The 22,579-nt window shown below is 48.8% G+C and overlaps 1 protein-coding gene across 1 annotated transcript in view; it reads right to left on the bottom strand.

Moving 5' to 3' along the window:
- Positions 1-15,249, bottom strand: part of IL22RA1 (interleukin 22 receptor subunit alpha 1) — a 21,232-nt gene extending 5,983 nt beyond the window's left edge. Inside the window, exons 1-5 of the mRNA XM_035019487.1 lie at positions 15,018-15,249; positions 10,495-10,627; positions 9,094-9,272; positions 7,295-7,470; positions 1,225-1,363 (exon numbers count right to left, since the gene is read on the bottom strand). Coding sequence (XP_034875378.1) covers positions 1,225-1,363; positions 7,295-7,470; positions 9,094-9,272; positions 10,495-10,627; positions 15,018-15,060 — 670 coding nt within the window. The 5' untranslated portion in view covers positions 15,061-15,249. The remainder of the gene's footprint in view (positions 1-1,224; positions 1,364-7,294; positions 7,471-9,093; positions 9,273-10,494; positions 10,628-15,017) is intronic.
- Positions 15,250-22,579: the final 7,330 nt, after the last annotated feature.

Here is a 22,579-nt window from a genome sequence, read left to right as displayed (position 1 = left end):
CCCCTGAAAATTAATGCACTGGGACTCGGCTGGAGAAATCAGTCTCTTGTGGGTTCTTGGGGTGACTGGTGAGTTGAGTTTCTGAACAACACCGAGGACCAGAACCTATGCGATGATTCTACCGAGGTGCAGTTTACCCTCGGGCCCAGCCTCTAGCGGCCACCTTGCCTCTGTTCATCAAAACAGAAATCACCTACTGACATCATTACTCTGAAGCTGATGACTAAGGAGGAGACTCTTTTTTCCAAATCCATCCAACCCACTACCATCACTTTCATCTTCTAAACTTGCAGCTCTGAGCATTACAACATTTCTATCTCTGTGAACATGAACACTAATAAAAATATCATGATGCTTAACATGAGAGTCGAGTTTCAGTGTGCTAGAGAAAGGGAGCATGGGGCACCATCTCCCTGGGCCGCTGACTCAAAATGATTTCTATAATAGCGCCGTGTTGAGAACATGGGCTCCTGAATTCAGCCTAGTTCTATCCTTCGCCACCTGCATGCCCTTGTGCAAGTTACTTAACCACCCTGAATCTCGGTTCCCTCAGTGAAACAAAGTGATAATCGCACCTGTCTTGTAGATGGCTCATGAGGATTGTGCTTTGTGGTGCCTGGTCCCTGGTTAGGACTTCAGAAATGCTAGTTTTCGGGGCGCCTGGGTGCCTCTGTCAGTTAAGTGCCTGCCTTAGGCTCGGATCATGATCTCAGGGTCCTGGGATTGAGCCCCACGTCGGGCTCTCTGTTAGGTGGCAAGTCTGCTTCTCCCTCTCCCTCTGTGCTCTCTCTCTCTCCCTCTCTCTCAAATAAATAAATAAAATCTTAAAAAAAAACCCAAAAAGAAATGCTAGTTCTCATCACTGCTACTATTCTTTCACTTTGGGAGATACTGAGGGAAACTTTTATCTTCTCTGCTTTCCCTTCTGCAGATTATTCCCCAGGATATCTCCCCTGGGTTAATAAAGCGAATTTGCTTTGCTAGGGAACACAGGAAGCTGGCCAGGGAGAGGAAACCCAGCAGGCTGGAGGGGGGCATTAAACGTGTTTAATGATAACCCATCAGCTAACTCAATGATGGATTAACTAAGACGACTTCGGTAACACTAATAATCCTGCAGTTGCGTGAGCACCGCCAAACCTCACCTCGGTTACAGGGAAGAGAGCACAGAGACGAAATTTGAATTCAGGAGTCCCGCCTCCCTCTGGTTTCCGCTGAATTTACCTGGTAGCGTCTTCACTCGGCACACGTAGGGGGCGCTCTCTTTGAACCAGGTTGGAACAAAAATCATGATGGTCCCAAGGAACTCTGTGTCAGGGGTCAGGCCAGTGAACTCGTAGTCTCTCTGCTTCCCTCCAAGGTGCTGAATTTGACAGAGAAGCCAGAGTGACTCCTCTTAGGCACCAGTCGCCACCCGGAGCCCAAGCAAGCCTGTGCACACCTCTGCCTGGGTCGCAACACTCAGTACAATGGTGCCACCAGCTACCCAAACCAAGAACTGGTGGGTCAGTCCGTAATGCTCTGTTCCTGTTCCCCTACCCTCTGCACCATCACCACCATCATCACCAACATCATCATTATCCCTCCTTCTAGTTTTTTTCCTCCTCCTCCTTCTTTATCCAACATCAAAAACCCTGGACTATCCATCCCTCTCTGGCCTTCCTCATCGCTTCTGCCTTAACTGGGCCTCAACACCTTGAGCATGGACCCTTGCAGGGGCTTCCTTATTGGTCACTTGTCTCTGGTTTTGTCCCTGTCCACCTCCATATTCATCCTGGTGCCCAAGTGATATTTCTAAAAGATCAGTATAATTCCAATGCTCCCCTATTTAAATATATATTTTTAAAGATTTTACTTATTTATTTGAGACAGAGAGAATGAGAGAGAGCATGAGAGGGAGGAGGGTCAGAGGGAGAAGCAGACTCCCTGCCGAGCAGGGAGCCCGATGCGGGACTCGATCCCGGGACTCCAGGATCATGACCTGAGCCGAAGGCAGTCGCTTAACCAGCTGAGCCACCCAGGCACCCCCCTATTTAAATATTTTCATGGCTCGGCCCATATCATGGGATAAAATCCCGGTCCCTGCCTCCCTGTCCACTTACCTCTCTCTATGGACCACCTGGCGCTTTGGGCTCCAGCAATGCCAAACACCTGCTCTTCCTACCACATCTTGCCCGCTGAAGCAAGACCTTGCTCCTTTGCAGTTGCTGATCCTTCTGCCGGAGCTCCTTTTTAAACTCTTGCCTTCTGGTGTGTCTCTAACCTCTTGACCTTGAACTCCTCCCTTGGCTGCCTTGTTCCACCATCTGGTTCTCATCCTACTTCTCATTGGTCTCAGGGCCTCAATTCTGTTGTTCTGCAAGATTTGCTCTTCATCCAGTTTTTTCTCTCTCCACTTACTCTCTCACTGGAGAGTATCTGGACTATCTGGACCCATGGCTCCTGAGATCACCAATGTGTAGAAAACTCCCAAACTTAGCAAGAGCTGTCAAGTTGGACGTGCACTTCCAGCTCGGTGTTGGATGGCACCTCGTGGGCAAGTCTAACTCAGCATGTCCAAATGTATTGATCTCTTCCAGAAGTCTGGGTCCCGCTCCTTCCCAAACCCCAAACCTGCATCTGTGTGTGATTCCCTACCTCTGTTCATAGTGTCTTTCTTGTTCCAGGATTCAAGACCCAGAGCTTGAAGCCATTTTTGACAAAGCCCCTCTCATATCCCTTGTTTCTAATTGGCCTTTAATGATCCATAAACCTTCCTTTAAAGGGCCAGAAGCTGTGTTCTTGGGTGTTCAAAAACTAAGAATTTTTTTCTTTAGTTCTGTGCATTTCAGCTACGTCTTCCCCTTTCCAGGTACATGGAAGCCAGAGTTTAGGGTTATTTTTATTTTTCGAGGAGGGGTGTAAGTGGGTGAAGAAGTGTATAAACAGATTTGCAACTTATTGTTTTGTGTAACTCATACGGTTGAAGGTGCACACGTTAAAGATCGTGTGACACAAGTCCAGCAGAGTTGCCAGGTCCCAAGATTCCTCCTTCCCCAGATGTTTTACTGCCTCTGGCCTGCTTCAGGCCCAGTGATTTCCAGCCCCTAACATTGCAGTAGGCCCTAACTTTCTACCGTGATCTCTCTTTCATTTTCACATTTGGCCTGTCCTCTTTTTGCTCCCGGCAATTTATAGCTTCTTTGGACCAACCTCCCTAAAGCAACAACTATAAACTCTGGCCAAACCACCTGTCGGCATTGGAGAGCAAGCAAAAACAGGCAGATACCAGAGAAAGGAAGCAGGGAAATTCACTGGGTGAATTTCTCATCTTTTAAAATGTCTTTTAGCTTAAAAGCAGGCTTTCACCTTGTTTGATGGCTTAAACCTAAATAGAAACCTTGTAATCTTACTGGTATGAATAATAAGGAGACAGAGTTCCGGGCAATCCTAACAGCTAGAAAGTGAGGGGAGAGATGGCAGATAGGAGAGATCCACAGAGACAGAGGCCCAAGTTCTGAGTATAAACTTGGCCCAAATCCCTGCCTGGCCCCTGAAGCGAGTAGGGCAAACTCCAAGCAGCCCAGGTAAAGGTGAAAGAATGGGACGGAGATTTTGGAGTTTGAAGTTCAGCCAAATTACCTGTCTGCTAAAACAAAACAAAACAAAACAAAACTCTTTGGAGGAATAGAACAGAATCCAGATTCCCTCCACTATACCATTCGCAACATCTAGGATACATTCTAAAATTGTTAGACATGCAAAGTAAGAAAAAACGTGATCCATATTCAGGAGAAAAGACAATCAATGGCGGCCTACTCTAAGATGACCAAAGTACTGGAATTAGCAGACAATGATTTTTCTCTCTCTCTTTTTAAGGTTTTATTTATTTATTTATTTATTTGAGAGAGAGTGAGATTAAGAGAGCAGAAGTGGGGGGAGTGGCAGAGGGAGCAGCAGGGGTAGGGAGAAGCAGGGAGCTCAGCAGGGAGCCCAATGAGGGGCTTGATCCCGGGACCCTGAGATCATGACCTGACTGAAGGCAGAGGCTTAACTGCTTAACTGACTGAGCCACTCAGGCACCCCCAGACAATGATTTTCAAGCAGCTAGTGTAAATATGCTCAAGGAAGCAAAAGAAAATGTGCTCATAATGAACGACTAGGAAATCTCACTAGGATGTAGAAACCAGGAAAATTGGAAACTTTAGAACTGAAAAATATAATATCTGAAATAAAAATCCCACTTGAATGGTCTTAGTAGCAGATTGGAGTTGAGAGAAGAGTCAGAGAACTTGAAAGCAGATTAATAGCATAAGGAGAATAGCGGTGATGGTCACACAACTTTTTGCATGTACTAAAAACCATGGAGCTCTACACTTTAAAAGGGAGGATTTTATGGTATGTGAATTATATCTCAAAAAAAGGGCAGAGATGGGGGCCTGCGTGACTCAGTCATTAAGCATCTGCCTTCGGCTCAGGTCATGGTCCTGGGGTCCTGGGATCGAGCCCCGCATTGGGGTCCCTGCTCAGCAGGAAGCCTGCTTCTCCCTCTCCCACTTCCCCTGCTTGTGTTCCCTCTCTCGCCGTGTCTCTCTCTGTCAAATAAATAAATAAAATCTTTTAAAAAAAAGGGCAGAGATGTCAGAATGCTGTCTTCAAGAGATGCACTTTAAATATAAGACACAATTAGAGCGACAATAAATGGAGGTAAGAAGATATGCCAGGCAGGAATGCCTGGGTGGCTCAGCTGGTTAAGCGTCTGCCTTTGGCTCAGGTCATGATCCCAGGGTCCTGGGATTGAGCCCCACATCTGTCCGTTGGTGCCCCGCTCAGCAAGGAGTCTGCTTCTCCCTCTCCCTCTGCCCCGCACACCCCCGCTTGTGCTCTCTCCCTCTCACGCGCGTGCACCCTCTCTCAAATAAATAAATAAATATAGTCTTAAAAATAAAAAAAGACATACCAGGCAGACTGTAAGTGTGAGAAGGCTGGAGTAGCTCTATGAATAACATGTGAAGTAGACTTCAGTACAAAGAATAATACTAGAGAAAAAAAAAACATTTCATAATGATAAAAGGGTCAATTTATCAGGAGGCTGTAATAGTTAGAAATGTGTATGTGTTTGAGGACAGAGTTTCAAAAGGCATGAAGCAAATCTGCAAAGAATTAGAGGGGAAAAGAGACAAATCCACAGTCCTAGTTGGAGATTTTAATACTCTCAGCAATGAAAAGAACGATAGCTCTTCCCCAAATCAGGAAAGATACAGAAGATCTGAGTCACACGATTAGCCACCTTTATCGAATGGTTATTTATAGAGCGCTCCGCCAAACAACTGTAAGACACACTTTCTTTTTTTTTTTTTTAAAGATTTTATTTATTTATCTGAGACAGAGAGAATGAGAGAGACAGAGAGCACATGAGAGGGGGGAAGGTCAGAGGGAGAAGCAGGATCCCTGCGGAGCAGGGAGCCCGATGCGGGACTCGATCCTGGGACTCCAGGATCATGACCTGAGCCGAAGGTAGTCGCTTAACCAACTGAGCCACCCAGGCGCCTAAGACACACTTTCTTTTCAGTGCATGTGGAACACTCACCAAGATGGGCCATAAATGTAGAACTGCAATCATGCAGAGTGTGTTCTCTGACCACAAACTGAATTAACTTGTAAATAAGATATTCACTAAAGCCCAAATATTTACTAATAGACAGTGTGAAAGGGACTTGCCCTGCTCAGTAATTTCTAATTGCTCCCCTGACTACAGAGATAAATAGACCTTCCTCTGTCCACCACCCCAGACCGCTACCTCCCAGCCTGTCCGCCCAGGCTTCCCTCCCTCGCCTCCCCTACGTCAGCGGGTCTCAAACGTCACGGTGGGTAAGAAGCACTCCGGTTGCTGACTAAACACTCAGACCCTAGAGATGCCACTGCAGAACTGCATTGAGTAGATAGGAAGAAGGCCCAGGCACCTGAATTTTAAATAAATACTGCAGGAGATTCTGATGCCACTGGTTTGGGGCCATGTTTTGAGAAACTGTTCTGCATGAGAAACTGGTCGGCATGTCTCTATCCTGGGCAGTTTTGTGCTTTCCAGGAAGGTTTTAAGTTTTCCTGCTTCTCTCTCTGATCATGGTGGGGCAGTCTAGGCCAGGGAGCGAAAAATGTGGGCTGTGAACAGAGCTGGATCTGAATCTTGACTATGCTATCATTTGCTGAACAATCTTGAGTTAGTGCCTTAACCTCTCTGAGCCTCTGTTTTCTCATTCAGAAGACGGATATGGTAGCCCCCACCTCATAGGGTTATGGTAAGGAATAAATGATGTAATAGGCCTGTATTACTTGACATGCCACAGAAGTTGGTATTGGCACCAGAACATTTTCTGATCTGGAAGTTTTTCCAGAACTCTGAGCTGCCATCTCCCCTCCCACCTCCCTGCCCCTACTCCACGCCACACAGTACCTTATTTTCCTCTATCTATAGCTATTTGAATTCTTGTTTTAGCTCCTTTCCCATCCACTAGATTATAAACATCTTGGGTGTGGGAATAGTCATTCAATGGAATTGCGGACTGTGGCATATGCTAGGGAGAAAACACATATTTCCTGTATACAAAAGAAATACCTTGTATAACATTTGGCCATTTATGCCCTTGCCTTCCACCTTTCATTGTTAGTGATCTTAAGACACTGCCTGTATCCAGTTCCTGCAAATGGTGAAGACCCAGCAAAAAGAACTGGAGCAGTAGAAATAGATTTCATCATTTTCCAAAGTGGACATCTGAAGATGTTAGTAGAGGTTGCTCTCCAGGGTATTATAAGGTATTAGGCAAAAAAAAAAAAAGTTAAAAAATTATGCAAAATAATAGGGCGCCTGGGTGGCTCAGTCGTTAAGCGTCTGCCTTCGGCTCGGGTTATGATCCCAGGGTCCTGGGATGGAGTCCCGCATTGGGCTCCCTGCTCGGCGGGAAGCCTGCTTCTCCCTCTCCCACTCCCCCTGCTTGTATTCCTGCTCTTGCTATCTCTGTCTCTGTCAAATAAATAAAATCTTTTTAAAAAATTATGCAAAATAAAAGGAGTCTCTCTGGTCAAGAAATTTGAGAGAAGTCGTATTCAATAAATTGAAACTGGAGTCTTGGCTTTGCAGGACTTGTCAGAGACTTTAGCAGGCTCTTGTCTGTGTGATCTACAAGAGGGAGGGCTGTGTTTTGGAAAATGCTAATTTACATAAAACATCTCCTTTCTACTTGAAGCAATGCAGATCTAATCGACAGGGAAATGAGTTTCCCAGGCAGGGAAGGACCAGGGAGGCACATATATTTACCATTTGGTAGGTGTGGTTGACCTGGAGCTCTAAGCGGTAGAATAGGTCAGAGAAGACATCCTCCAGGCTAAGCCGGTGGCCATCCCCTGCGCGGATAGGCGTGGAGGTGGGATGGATGATCATCTGGATGGATCTCACCTTGGGGATACAGGTCACATCAGGTGGTTTGATGGTAGCTGGGAAAGGGAGAGAGAAAAGCAAAAAGAAAAGACTAGAATCAGCCAGCAGTGTTTGAGGTTGCCCCGGACCAGGGGACATGACTGACTGCCTCCCCTCTCCTCCCACCCAACCCCAGCTATGCTTCTGAAAACAACAGCTAAACAAACAGGTGAAAAGAGAATAGTACTTCAAGCAACCGGTGTTTGGGTTTAAGGCTGGCACAGGGGTGCCCAAGGGTGAGTGGGCAGAACCCAGGGAGAGGGGCACTGGCCTCCTAGATTAACGGTGCCCTTGTCCCTGCCTCCACAATCCCCACCTTGAGTCTGCCCAGAGCTCCCTTCTCCTTGGTCTATTGGCAATGACAGCTTTGGAGACTGAGGGTTCAGCTATATAAACTAAGTAATGTTCGAGGTGCCTCAAATTATTGATATGGCCTCAAAGGCCAGGTCTGAGACTTCAACCTCTCCAGATGTGATTTTCTGAATAACCAAATAACCTTTACTGGTTTACAGACCCTTTTAGGAATTTGATGAATGCTACGGATCTTCTCTCCCCCAAAATGTACATATACAAAAATTTTGCACTCAATTTCGGGGATTCATGAGCCCTACTCCCCCTGAAGCAAGTTTATAAAAATCCCTCAAGGGTCCACTGACCTCCGAATTGAAAACATCGGAGCTAGAAGAATGTTCACTTCGGTTTTGTTTATAAAATTGAAAAACTGAGTTAAAAGTCCTCAAAAAGGGAATTGGGGAAGTAAATTAAGACTACCTCCATAGAACAGATCATTTTGCAGCCGTGAAATGTCATGCTGTGGAAAAGTACTTAATGATGTGGGCAAATGTTCCTGAGGGCATTATATGAAAAGCAACCAGCCAACCAGGTCACAAAAGAGTAGAGACAGTGGCTAGTAACCATGATTATGTTTAAGTGTTCAGGTTATTTTGGACTTCTTTTATTTTTCTTTGTGCGTTTCTGTATTTTCCAGATATGTATTAATTGAATAAGCCAAGAAAAAAATAACTCATTTAATTTAATTTTTTCTTTTCTTAGAAAACCACGTGGCTGTGAAGTCCATTAGTGAACATCACCACCTACTCAGCTTGTGTGGGGAGTTTGGCAACTCATATTCATTCATTCATCAATTACGTAGTGGGCATCTCCTCCATGCCAGGCCCTTCGCGAGGGACTGAGAATGCGGGATTCCACGCCCCCGCCCGGAGGCAGGTGGGATACAGGCCGGCAGATGCCCTCACTGTGGATGGTGATAGGAGCTACGAAGACAATGAACAGTTGACCGTGACAGAGAGTAGCAGATGGTGACATCGTGAAATGAGGTCGCTGGGGCCGAGAGCGGGGACTCCCCCTTAGGAGGTGATGTGGAAGCCCAGACCAAGACTGAGGATTGGAAAAGAGTCAGGGCTGGAGTAGGGCACTGAGTTAGGAGCCCTTGGCTGGAGTCGAGAGGCCAGAGGAAGGTGAACTGACCTCGGGAGGCCGGGATGGAGCTGGAGAAAGCCAGCTGCGCACGGGATGCTCTCTAGTTGAGGCGATCTTCCCTGAAAGCCTCATCTAGAACTGCCCCCTGCCCTTCCGGGCCTCCCCCCGCCCCTCCCCTGCAGTGAGGGGCGCCCACTCACTGTGTTGCAGTGAGCTGAACCGGTCGGTCATCTTGGTGGCTGACCGGCCTCCTGCGCTGAGGGCAGTTACACGGGCGTAATAGAACTCCATGAAGTTGCCTGTCTCCATGGTCAGGTTGCAGGATTTCCGGGTGATCCGCTGGCAGCCCTCCTTCGCCAGCCACTCTCTCTCTCCGTACCTGTAGGCATGGGAGGGGCCAGAGCACACCTTGAATGATTGAGCCTGGCACTGGGCCTGTGGTTTATTAATAATGATAACGATATCTAATATTTTTTAATTTTTATTTTTAAAGATTTTATTTATTTATTTATTTATTATTTATTTTTATTTTTTTTTAAGATTTTATTTATTTATTTGAGAGAGAGAGAGAGAATGAGAGAGAGAGCATGAGGGGGGGAGGGTCAGAGGGAGAAGCAGACTCCCTGCCGAGCAGGGAGCTTGATGTGGGACTCGATCCCGGGACTCCAGAATCATGACCTGAGCCGAAGGCAGTCGCTTAACCAACTGAGCCACCCAGGCGCCCCACGATATCTAATATTTACTTAGCATATTCTGTGTCCCAGGCCCCTTATGTGGCTGATCTGTTAGTCCTCACAATGATCCCGTGAGGTTCAGACATGGTTCTCCTTCCTTTTCAAATAAGGAAGCTGAGGCTTAAAGAGGTAAAATTTGGGCAGGTGTTTGGAGCATGCATTTGGGGAGCCAGGACTTGAACCTAGCCAGTCTGAGTTCACATTCTGGGCCCATCGTTACCATAAGACTTTGAGGCAGGCACTGTTACACCTATTTTACAGATGAGGGAACTGAGGCTCAGAGAGGGGAAGTGACTTGCCATGGGATGAAGTGGCGGGACCAGCGATGGAACCCAGGTTTGCAGACCCCTCAGCCCATGCCAACCTCTTCCTCTGCGTAGGAAGAGAGATGGGCAGGAATAGGGGCAGGGGCTTGAGGGGGTGGGCACGACTCTTTGTTGACCTAGTCTCCCCGATAATAATAAAACGATTTTATTACCTGCCAGGCACAAGCACTCGTGACGGTCTTGCTTAATCTACCTAACAATCCTATGATGGAGGTACTCTTGCTGTCCTTACTTTATGGGTGGGGAAACTGAGGCTTGGCGAGATTACCCCATTGCCCCATGTTATAAAGGCCAGAGATGGCAGGTAAGCCTGGGCAGTCTGACTCCAGAGCCTGCACCTTTAACCATTATTTTATCCTCCCTTTGCAAAAGAAGCCACAAAGGAGCAAAGCTCTGTCTGGCAGGAGTGGTGTAGGCTCTGTCACCTCAGACGGGGGGTGGGGGGTGGGGCGGGGCGTGGGGACATATGATAGAGGGGGGTTTTCTTGGAAGGGCTGGTTTCAGAGCAGAGTCCGAAAAGGTCATGTGGGGGGAAGCCTACTTTTTATACTCGACGCTGTAGACAATGTCTGGGGCGCTGTCCAGCCCGCTGTCCCACGTCAGGATGTTTTCGAAGTTGCTGGACTGGAATTTTACGTGCTGAAGAAGATCCGAGGTGTCCTCAGCAATGTGAGCTGTGGGAAGTGGGAGCAGGGTGAGCAGATGGGCACGAGGATCCTGCCCCCAGCCCACCAACGAGCCGTCCAATGAGGAGGGCAGTACCAGCACCCCCTCACCAGAGACTGCAACTATCCCTGTCCCCCTTCGCTTCTTTTCAAATTTGTTATTGAGCTATAATTCGCAGCCTGTAAAATTCACCATTTTTTTTAAAGATTTTATTTATTTATTTGAGAGAGACAATGAGATAGAGAGAGCATGAGAGCGGGGAGGGTCAGAGGGAGAAGCAGACTCCCCGCTGAGCAGGGAGCCCGATGCGGGACTCGATCCCGGGACTCCAGGATCATGACCTGAGCCGAAGGCAGTCTCTTAACCAACTGAGCCACCCAGGTGCCCAAAATTCACCATTTTAAAGCATGCAAATTGGGGGTTTCTGAGTATATTCACAAAGTTGTGAAACCATTACCACTCTCTAATTCCAGAGCGTTGACATCATCCTAAAAAGGAACCCTGTGTCTGTTAAGAGTCCCTCTCCCTTCCTTCCTTCCCCCAGCCTGAAAGCAACCACTAAGCTGCTTTCTGGCTCTCTGGATCTTCCTATTCTGGACTTTTCATGTAAATACATCCTGCGTCCCCACGGCAGCGTGTGAGTGCTGCCTTTATTCCACGCCCCTGACGACACTTGTGACCATCTCTCCTTCACTTCTGGACATACCTGAAGTGGGCGTTCTCACCCACGGGATATTGGAAGGACGCTCAACTACACGTTGGCTGTTCAACTAAAACATCAAAGAATAACTTTCCCAGAGTCAATAATTCCAGACAGGGCTGGAGAGGACGTTTGTGAGCCCCTTTGTTGGCTGAACCAGTCCCTGCCCGCCTGGCACCGGGAGGAAGGCAGAGCACAGACTTGCCCGGGGCAGGAGGTGCTGACGGAGGCCACATACGGGCAGGGCGACCCTGGGAAACCTGGTTTCTTCATCTCTAAGGTGGGGATGATTTGACTTACCTAAAGGCAAAGACTAATGACAAGAGCGGCCACCGACACCTGTGAAATGTGTTTCAGGTGCCAGGCACTGGGCTAAGTCTCTTCACTAAACCCTCCTGACAACCCGAGGAGGCAGTTACTATCATTACCCCCATTTTAGGGATAAGAGAAGCAGAGGCTCAGAGAGGTTTACCTGCCTAGTGTCTCGGTTAGTATGAGACAGAGCCCGCAGTACTCATCGTGGTGCTAGCCTGGTCGTGGGGGAATCCCATAGGGCGGGGAGGGGGCAGCAAAGACCAAAGCCCCAAGAAGAGGACCAGGGAGGGGCCACTCTCCCCGAAGCAATCTTGAACTACAGATGGAGCCTTTACTTACAAAACTCTTCTCTCAGCCCTCCCGGCTTGGTCTGTGGAAAGGAAGAGGGGTTGCAGGAAAATGGTGGCCAGAGCCGGCAGCTGGCTCTGAACATGCTCAGAAGGGCCTGGTTGGCTGGGGTGGGAAATAAGCAGGTGCACGGACCCAGTTGCGTCAAGGCCTTGGGGCCTTGTGTGCACATGTCTTTGATGTGTGTGTGCCTCGCTCCACCCCGGACATGGCCATGACCACCAACAGGCCCAAGGTGTAAGGAAGTGGACAGTTATTTATTCCCCACTCCAAGTCCGCATACAATATTTCTGCAAGAGGGGTCCATGGGCTTAGGAGGCACCTGTGGGGATGGGGAAGAGTATCTGGATAGCCTGACCCTGCTGTGCATCCACTGGTTAAACCTAAGGCCACACTCCTCTTTGAATCTGAGTTGGTCAGTCCCAACAGCTATAGAAATGTTTGTGTTCCAGGCTTCCTGGAGCTCCCAGAACAGGACCTGGGGGACTTGGGGGTCAGAGAGGGCGTGTCTTACTGCCTCTAGCCAATGTGATGGCTATGCTACTGAGCCCTGGGGTGTGGCCGACATCTTGTTTGGATTTGAGTCTGGGCAGAATTGGGGTCTGATCTGGAGGGAGTGGTCCTGGATTCAGGGCTGGGTCTTAAGATGAGGGAGGGAGTACACCTGAGGTCAGAACTGAATGGTAGCTTCTGGTGGGGTGATAAAGTGGGATTTGAGAGAAGACCAGGGTCTATCTGGGGCTGGGCTTAACTACCACTAAGTGGTGGGTTAGGGGCGGCATTGAGAAGGTTGCTGGTTGGGGTCAGTATCCTGGTGGGCTAGTTGTGGTGGGAGAGCCTGGTGGCTGGGGCTGAGACATGCTCGGGAGGTAAGGGACCCAGGCTGGGAGGAGGTTGGCACCATTTTCCAGGAGGGAACTGAAGTTGTTTTCCAGAAATGAAGTGGGTGGACCTTGGATGGAGTCTTCTTTTAGGGGGCATTGAGGGCTAACAAGATCTCTCCCTTAGGATGCCTGGGTGGCTCAGTCGGTTAAGGATCTGACTCTTGATTTTGGCTCGGTTCATGATCTCAGGGTCCTGGGATCAAGCCCTACATCGGGCTCTGTGCTCAGTACAGAATCTGCTTGGGATTCTCTTTCTCCCTCTGCCCCCTACCCCCTGCGCTTGAGCTCTCTCTCTCTAATAAATAAATAAAATCTTAAAAAAAAAAATCTCTCCCTCTCCTGCCCTGCTCATTCCTTTCCCCCCTTAAAGCTATCACGTATTCCTCAGCCTGCTTTGTTTCTGCACTTCCTGGGTGAAAGTCTACATTGTGAAATCCTGGGGACACATGTGTTGTTTAGAAACTGACAGACTGGTAGCCTCTATGAAAGAAAGTTTTCATATTTGCTTGAAAAAAACAATTTTATGTCAACAAGTTGGGAAACAAACAAAAATAATCCAAAATATTCTAGAATCAGCCTAAGAATGCTGGGGCAGAGGAGACCTGGGGTCCAGAAAACCTTCTTGGCTCTTAACAACTCCTAAGGTTGTTTCCCCTTGGCCCCCATCTGTGAGGGTCAAGAGCCTCTAAGACTTCCAACCAGAATGGAGTCTTTGGGGGATGCGGTGAGTCTTCCTCACTCATCAAGGGCCCAGTGCGATGGGAATGCCCAGCTTGATACCGGAGTTGAACAGATTGGAAGGGCCCAGGAAGCAGCTGGAAACACTGTGGATCCCACCAGCTGACACAGGGGACAGCAGCAGAGGGGGCTGGGAAGCCTCGGCCCTTTATGGGCTTCATCCTGCACTTGAGCTAGAAGGGCCCTTGCAGAGGCTATCCCTCCCCGCTCTTCAGTCTGGACTATGCGTTCACTTCCTGCGAAAGTTCCCTGAATTTTATGAAACGTCTCAGGAGCAGAGAGCCAATCTGGGATCTCACATATCTGCCTGAAAGTTCTCTATAATTATAAATCAAGAAATCCACTTTATTGGATTTGGAAGCTATGCCCTTTAGTCCTGTTTTCAAAAGGGCCCTGATGTTTTAAGATCTTTTAATGCAGCAGACCTGGCCCTTCTGGCAGAAAATGCTCTGTTATTTTTAAAAAATTTTTTATTTCAATTAGATTTAATTAGCATATACTATATTATTAATTTCAGAGGCAGAATTTAGTGATTCAGCCGTTGCATATAACACCCAGTGCTCATTACTTCAAGTGCCCTCCTTAATGTCCATCACCCAGTTACCTCATCCCCCACCCACCTTCCCGCCAAGCAACCCTCAGTTTGTTTCCTAGAGTTAATGCTCGTTTATTTATTTATTTTTAAAGATTTTATTTATTATTTGAGAGAGAGAGAGAGTGAGAGCGACACAAGCAGGGGGATCAGCAGAAGGAATGGGAGAAGCAGACTCCCCACTGAGCAGGGTGCCCTACGCGGGGCTCGATCCCAGGACCCTGGAATCATGACCTGAGCCAAAGGCAGACTCTTAACCGACCGAGCCACCCAGGCGCCCCAATTAACGCTCTTTTAGATCTAGTGTGAGGGGTCAGAAGAGGCCCCCTTCGGGTCGTGGAGAGAAACAATGGCCGCACTCAAGGTTTGTCCATCTGTCCTTCTCCCCCCTCCCCTTGTTGGGCCAGTGCCGGCCAGAAGCAGAGGAAGGGACGGTACAACTATCAGAACTATTCGAGGGGTCCAAGGATGTCTGCCTCCCGCAAGCCAATTCTCCACCCACTGAGGTGAGGGCATCTGGTACCCCAGTTCAGACAGCTGGCTGCATCCCCGAGTCTTGAGGTTAGCTGAGTCTCCAGAAGAAGCCAGGTCTGAGGGACCCTTGCATCCTCCCCGATACCCTGATGTATTCCCCAATTCTCCAAGGAAACTTGTCACCCAGGGCAGCCCTGGTGGAGGAGAAACTGAAACTGGCCGTCCTGGGGATTGCATGTGTGTGTGTGTGTGTGTGTGTGTGCGCGTGCACGCGGGCGTGTGGAACGCTGATCAACCCTCCTGGGCGTGGGGGTGGGGAGCGTGACCACAGGGCAATGGGCACTCACCTGCCAGGGATCCCGCAGCCAGGATGGTCAGTAGCGTCCTCATGGAGCCGGGCTCAGGGCCCTCTTTTGGCTTCGGCTCTGGGCTGCGCACGGATGGAGCGCTGGGCCGCTTTGCCGCCGCCGCAGCACCCGCTTGGCCAGGCCTCAGGGGCGGGGAAAGGAGGGGAGGGTGGGGCCTGAGCGGGGAGCCAGGTGCAAAGGTGTCTGGTCTGTGTGCTTCGGAATTCCAAGACCTGGGCAGGATCCAAGGGAGTTCCCTCCCCACTTGCTGAAAACAGGAACAGCGACAGGCCAGCTTGTTTATCCGGTCTGGTGGCTGGTTCAACCCAAGACTTCTTCAGTGCTTTATCAGGAAGCTCAGAGGCAAAAAAAAAAAAAAAAAAAAAAGGGCAAAAACTTGACATTGTGTTTCAAACACCTGCAAGATGCCTGTGACTTTTGTCCCTGTGATTTTGTCAGGAATTTATCCGGAGGAAAATATCTGGAACAGACAGGGGCACAGAAAATATGTTCCAGAATGTTCCTGGTTAGCAAAGGAAAAGCTGTGACTCCCTGGCTTTGTTCTGGCAGGAGATACAGGATGTTTGCTGCTCCTCCTTGTGCCTCATGGCAAAGCAGGTTCCCCGTGTGGGATGACAGCTTCGGGGATAGCTTTCCTTCTAGAGAGGCTGCTGGAAGTGAGAAGCCCAGGTATTCTTATCTTGAGCCTCTGGGGCCCGGGACCTCCAAAAGGTTTGGAAAAGAAACAGATCTCAAACTTCAGTGACTCTGCTGTGTTAGCAATGGGGGCAAAATTCATGAATGGGTTTTTGGTTTGGGACAATGAGAATTCACACTGCTCACCTGAGCGGTTACTCTGCCATCTAGAGCTGTATCTGTAGGGATTAATGTGAAGTTCATTGGGATGGGTATTTAGGAAATGATTTTCTCCTTCTTGCTGGGCCTCAGGGAGGTTGAAGGGGCCTGGACTCCCGTTAAGGTGGACATAATCAGAGATCTGTGTCCCTGGGAAGGGTTTGTCTGGCCCCAGCCACACAGCAGGAGGCTGAGGACTATGCAGGAGAACTGGATCCTAAGCAGCCTCTAGAGGCATCGAGAAGCCTATGGCTTCTGGATGTAGTAGGATGTAATATCCTGCAATCTGGGGACACCTGGGTGGCTCAGTGGGTTAAGCATCTGCCTTCGGCCCGGGTCATGATCCCAGGGTCCTGGGATTGAGTCCCACATCGGGCTCCTTGCTCAGCAGGGAGCCTGTTTCTCTCTCTCTCTCCCTCTGCTTGTGCTCTCTCTGTCAAATAAATAAAATCTTTAAAAAAAAATATCCTGCAATCTGCGTTTAAGTTTTTATTTTCTGTGTTGTAAATGTTTTCTTTCTATCAGCTTTGAGGCTTTGGTAAAGTTTGTTTGACCAAACAGCCAAATTTGAGCTGTGCTTTGGGGGAATGAAGGTATGGCTTGTGCCAGTCATTTCCTGTAATTTCAGAAAACGATAAGAATGTGGGAACATTCAGACTTCATTTTTAATAATAAATAGGAAAAAAAAAAAGGAAGAGCCTCTATGTCTAACAATAGAGGGTTGGTTAAATGAATAATGGTTTGTCCACCCCGGGCAAGATGAGCACAACCTTGCAATTGAATAGTGCTGGAGAAAATGTTTGGCGGCCAAAGATTCCCCATATTTTGTCAAATGAGAGGAAGTATGGCATACACTATGTACAGTACAAGCCTGGTTAAACACACATACATATACAGGCGCCTGGGTGGCTCAGTCCGTTAGGTGTCAGGCCATGATCCCAGGGTCATGGGATCGAGCCCTGCATGGCACTCCCTGCTCAGTGGGGAGTCTGCTTCTCCCTCTCCCTCTGCTCCTCCCCCAACCCCGCATGTTCTCTCTCTCTCACTCTCTCTTTCATAAATAAATAAATAAATAAATAAATAAATAAATAAATAAATAAATAAAATCTTAAAAAAAAAACCCCACATACACACATAGAGAAAAAGTCTTAAATGATACGATTACAATATGAATGTATCAGTGGAATTATCTCTGGAAGATAATAGAATTATAGCTGGTTTTTATTTTCTTTCTTTTGCTCAGCTGCATTTTCTAAGGTACTTATAAGCACTATATTACTTTATATTAAAAAAAGCAAGGTTACTGAACAAAACAAAAAGGCACAATGAGCTGCCTTTGTCTAGGCTGTACCCCCCTCCTGCAGTTCCGTTTGCTCTCCCTTTGGAAGTCTTTCAAACACTGGTGGGAAGGTGTCCTCTCCTGGGAGCTGTTCAAGACGATTTCAGCTCGGGGCACCTGGGTGGCTCAGTCGTTAAGCGTCTGCCTTCGGCTCGGGTCATGGTCCCAGCGTCCTGGGATCGAGCCCCGCATCAGGCTCCCTGCTCTGCAGGAAGCCTGCTTCTCTCTCTCCCGTTCCCCCTGCTTGTGTTTCCTCTCTTGCTGTGTCTCTCCCTGTCAAATAAATAAATGAAATCTTTAAAAAAAAAAAAAAGACGATTTCAGCTCACCACAGGTTCAACTTAAAGATCCTTCTAGGGCTCTGGTACTGCACATTGGCAATATCCAGTATTATTGCCCTGTTTAGGACAGGAAAGGACAGACTCAAGTCAGGGCAAGGTGAGACATCAGCACCATCTTTGAAAAACCCTAACCCTTAGCCCTTATCCCAACCCCTAACCCTAACCCCTAATCCTAACCCTTAACCCTAACCCTAACCGGTTGCATGAAGAAGAGTCTAGCCCCCTTTTATGTAACTACCTCCAAACAAGAAAACCAAGGGGGCAGTGGAAGCACATATTAAGGAGGCAAATTCTTTTGATTTAAGGAAATAGCTCTCAGCATGATAGTGTAGTTGACTTTAGGATGGGCTGCTCATGGTTGCTGGGGGTATTCAGTGAATGGTTGTGACCACTGTGAGATGTTCCATAATAACTCCATTCTATGGTCTTTTTTTTTTTTTAAAGATTTTATTTATTTATTCATGAGAGACAGAGAGAGAGAGGCAGAGGGAGAGGGAGAAGCAGACTCCCTGCTGAGCAGGGAGCCCAATGTGGGGCTCGATCCCAGGACCCTGAGATCATGACCTGAGCCGAAGGTAGATGGTTAACTGACTGAGCCACCCAGGTGCCCCCCATTCTCTGGTCTTTAAAATGCAATGGTTCTTGTCTCCCCAGGGAGGGAGAAAGCATTTTGAGTGCAAAGAGCACCCCTCGTATTTCTCTGTACACTGCACAGGGCTGAATATAGAGCAACTATCCAATACTGAATTGACTTATGTAGCAGCGGATCCACCCTGCTGATTCTCTCTGGCTCAGATTGCCAGAAAAATTCATTTGTTGCTTTCTGATAAATTTCTCCAATGCACCTTGCATCACTTTGACTGTGAGCCTTTGTCCAAGCTGTATCGCTGCCTGGAATCCCCTTTCCACCCCCCTTTCCTATCTAATTCCTGTTCGTTCTCCAGACCTCTTCTCAAACTCACTTCCTCCAGGAAGCCTTCCTGGTGTGAGCCTCTCACTAGGTTGGGTTAGGAGCCCCAGCTCTGTGCTCCCCTGGCCTCCTGAATTTCACCCATCCTCATGGGTGTCACACATTGGGTTTGTTCTCCCCATTGCCGACTATGGGGACAAAGGTGTAACTTGCTCTCCTCGATATCACAGCATCTACCAAGAACTGGCAGAAAGCAAGTGCCTGGTCATGCTGGATGGATGAATATGCTGGGGAGAGCTGGCCAGTACTGGCGGTGGCCACCCTAAGCTGTAGAAAAAGTACATCCTAGGGCGCTTGGGTGGCTCAGGCATTAAGCGTCTGCCTTCGGCTCCAGTCATGATCCCAGGGTCCTGGGATCGAGTCCCACATCGGGCTCCCTGCTCTGTGGGAAGCCTGCTTCTCCCTCTCCCTCTGGCTGCTTGTGTTCCCTCTCTTGCTGTCTCTCTCTCTGTCAAATAAATAAATAAAATCTTTAAAAAAAGAAAGAAAGAAAAGAAAAAGCACATCCTAAAATGACAAATACTCAGGAATGTGACCTGCTTCTGTCCCTTCTTTCAACACCCAGGGATGTCAGAACCTGTTTTGCAGAAGGAAGAACACCAGAGGGAGGTGGGGTATGCGCTGGCGGAGGGGAGAGCACCCCTGGTTGATAACTCAGCAGTGAGAGAGCCTGAAAGGGGTCCCTGATCGCTCATGGATGGTGAGAGCAAGGAACTAAGCCCTGGCAGCCCACCCTTAAGCCTCTTCTTAGAGAAGAGCCTGAGAATCAGACTCACCCTGGAGCCCCTGGTTCTAAGCTGGGGCTGTGTCAATCAGGGACATTTACTTAGTGTTCCAGGTCGGGAGCCTGGCTCTGCTCCCAAACCTGCACCTGACTCCAGGTGACCTTGATGAGTCTTGTGTCCTCTCTGGGCTTCAGTTTCTTTGTTTGTAAAGGAGGCTTGGTCTAGACGTCCTCTAAGGGTGCTTGGGGTTTGAGCAGTCATTTTGGGGTTGGAAAGCTCCCCTGACATTCCAGAATTCCCTTCATGGCTACTGTCAGTCACACAAACACAATTTTAGCTCAGCGTTTATTGGTTCTGCTTATAATTTCAGCTCTCTCTCAGGGTAAGGAATTCCTGAAGCTTATTACATGCTTAGAAGACCACGCTTCTTTATCAAAACATTAAGGAGATCCGTGTCTCATGCTAGAACTGGGGGTCCAGTTTCATACGTGCCCCGGGAACCAGGAAGTGAACAGAACGTGTGCTTTGGGCAGACAGACCCGGGTTCGAATCCCAGCTCTGTCACTGAATCTGAGGTGTGCAGGTGGCTTAATCTCTGACGCCCAGCTTTCTCATCTGCAAAAGGGAAGTGAGAATCTCTATTCCCCAGTGTTGTTGGGAGGATTAAACACGCCTATGTCTCTAGACAGTTTCTGAGGAGGAGCTCTCACCGGAACCTCCTATTGCAAAATGAGGAACCAAAGACCAAGGGAGGGCCTTTAAAAACCTTTGCAAAAACCCGGACTCCTGGGTGTCTGGGTGTGGGGATGGCGGGAGTGATGTTTCTCTTAGAAATCTGAGTTGCGGGGCGCCCGGGTGGCTCAGTCGTTAAGCGTCTGCCTTCGGCCCAGGTCATGATCCCGGGGTCCTGGGATCGAGTCCCACATGAGGCTCCCTGCTCAGCGGGAAGCCTGCTTCTCCCTCTCCCTACTTGTGTTCCCTCTCTCGCTGTGTTTCTGTCAAATAAAATATTAAAAAAAAAAAAAAAAGAAATCTGAGTTGTCTGTAGTTTCTGAGGCCAAATTCCAAAGGATGAGAGAAGCAAGGGCATTGCATCCTAGAGATTAAGCTCTGTGGCTGGAGTGGGGGAGGACATTCCATGACAGGGCCTGGAGCTCAGAGATAGGAGCTGGGGTGCGGGGAGTCTGAGCCCCTATTGGGATCTGGCTGCTGAGATGTCTACGTAGTGCCCAGAGAAGCCAAGGCTTACAGCGGGGTGGACTATGCTTTGCCAGAATGGATGGGACTCGCCCTGGAGGCATTGACACCTGGAGAGGGGCCTCCCACCACCTGCTCATGGTTTTTCCCTCCAAGGCATGGTACTCCGAGATGTTCTTACCTTAAGATCCCTGCCTCCTCCTCCTCACCTACTTAGAGAGGCAGGGAAGGGGGGGGAAAAAACCTCTTGATAATTTATAAAAAGCTGTCAAACCTCTGCATTATGTATCATCATGTGCCAAGGGGTGGGGCTGCCTGGGCTGGAATGGGTCCTGGGGCCAACCAGTATCTCTTGAGTAATGGACTCGTAGAACTGACTCACTCATGTAGATACACTTTCTGGTCTTTTTTTTTTTTTAACCCCCCAAACTCTCATCACGTTAGCCCCATTTAGTGCACACAGTGAATGAGTTTAAGGAAGCTGTAAGCAAATAGCCAACGATCCAGTCCTAAACGATGGGAAATAAGAAGTTACAGTTAGGGGGTAAGGGTACTGTTTTGTCTTCCACATCTGCTCCCTTCCTCGCCATTTCACTCACTGAGTGGCACTGATTCACATGCGACAGGAATTTGGGATCTGGGATGGTGTCATCTAATATGCAAGATCTCTGGCTGCCTTATATATAACTCAGCCATAGCCAGCCCCTTACTGACTCCAGTTCATAGATTAATTCACTCGTTCATTCCTTCATTAATTTATTCAATACCAAGCTTCCACCCTGCGCGAGGTGCTGGTGCCAGGAGGAAAACAGTCCCTTCCCTAAAGGAGTTCTCAGGATGTAATGCCCAGTACCCTAAACCTCCCCTCTCCCAGTTCCAGGAACCCGTGTGATCCAGCGGCCCTGTAAACCCACCACTGGCCGGAAGGTGGGCAGCAAACAGTCCAAGAGACCCTCCAAAGGTGACCTGGCTTCAGAAGGTGGAGTCGGAGGTGATTGGGATCACTTGGAGAGGAACTTCTACCCTGTTTTCTGGGAAGGACCTACTGCACATCCATTCAAGGGTCAGATGCTCCAACCTCACCACGAGCTACAATATGGATGGTCTCTTTGTGAGTTGGCAAGGATATTCGGTTACAAGAAACAGGCAGTCCAGGGAGCTGATTTAAAACTACATTGCTGGGGGTGCCTGGGTGGCTCAGTCGTTAAGCATCTGCCTTCGGCTCAGGTCATGAGCCCAGGGTCCTGGGATCGAGCCCCGCATCGGGCTCCCTGCTCAGTGGGAAGCCTGCTTCTCCCTCTTCCACTCCCCCTGCTTGTCTTCCCTCTCTTGCTGTGTCTCTCTCTGTCAAATAAATAAATAAAATCTTTAAAAAAACCCCAAAAAACTATGTTGCTGGGAAGCCAGGGACAGGGCTGTAGCTGGGCCTCAGGAATGGACGGGAGCCAGGGTTTATCGCTTGTCATCTCAGCAGCTCACCTGGCTGCCACATTCCTGTTTTTTCTGCACACTGTGCTTTCCTGCTCCTTGGAGAGGGCGATGGGGCCACAGCAGGTTGGAACTTACCTGTTCTAGATCCAGGCAGCCAAGACTCTGAATTCCACGGAGAGGGACCTGTTGGATCAGCTCAGGTTGGGTCTAGCATCTGCCCTGGCCCCGGTAAATGATGACGATCAGCAGGCACCGTGCTGGTCAGTTCCTAGGTGGTCCTGGGAGAGTCACTGGAAGCTGGGAGCTTCTTCTCAGCAGTGATCTACTGGAATGAATTCAGGTTTGCAAGGCCAGCCATGGAGGATGTTCTGTATCCTTCCCTGGACCATTGTTGCAATAGGGTGCGATGCCAGGGTTGTGGGTACAGCTTGGGCCTCACTGTAGCTGGTGACCTGGGTGTTCTTCCCCCGCCCCCGCGGCACTCATCTTTCTCATGCACTCAGCTTGATGGATTTCAACAGCACAGATCGAGGACTCGCGCGGGGGGTGGGAGTGGGGGCACTCTGCACAGGACTGACAGGGTTTGTGGATACGTTCCCCACCCAGCTCCTGCTCCTGGCTGAACAAATCTGGAGAGTCCCACACTGAAACCCCAAAGCCCTCCAGGGGGACTGAGCCCCAGTTGCCCAGAACAGTGATATGTT

The sequence above is a fragment of the Mirounga leonina genome, unplaced genomic scaffold (assembly GCF_011800145.1).
Source record: "Mirounga leonina isolate KUSES-001 unplaced genomic scaffold, KU_Mleo_1.0 Mir_173, whole genome shotgun sequence".
In the NCBI taxonomy this organism is placed as follows: domain Eukaryota; kingdom Metazoa; phylum Chordata; class Mammalia; order Carnivora; family Phocidae; genus Mirounga; species Mirounga leonina.
This window is presented reverse-complemented; position numbering and strand designations above follow the sequence as displayed.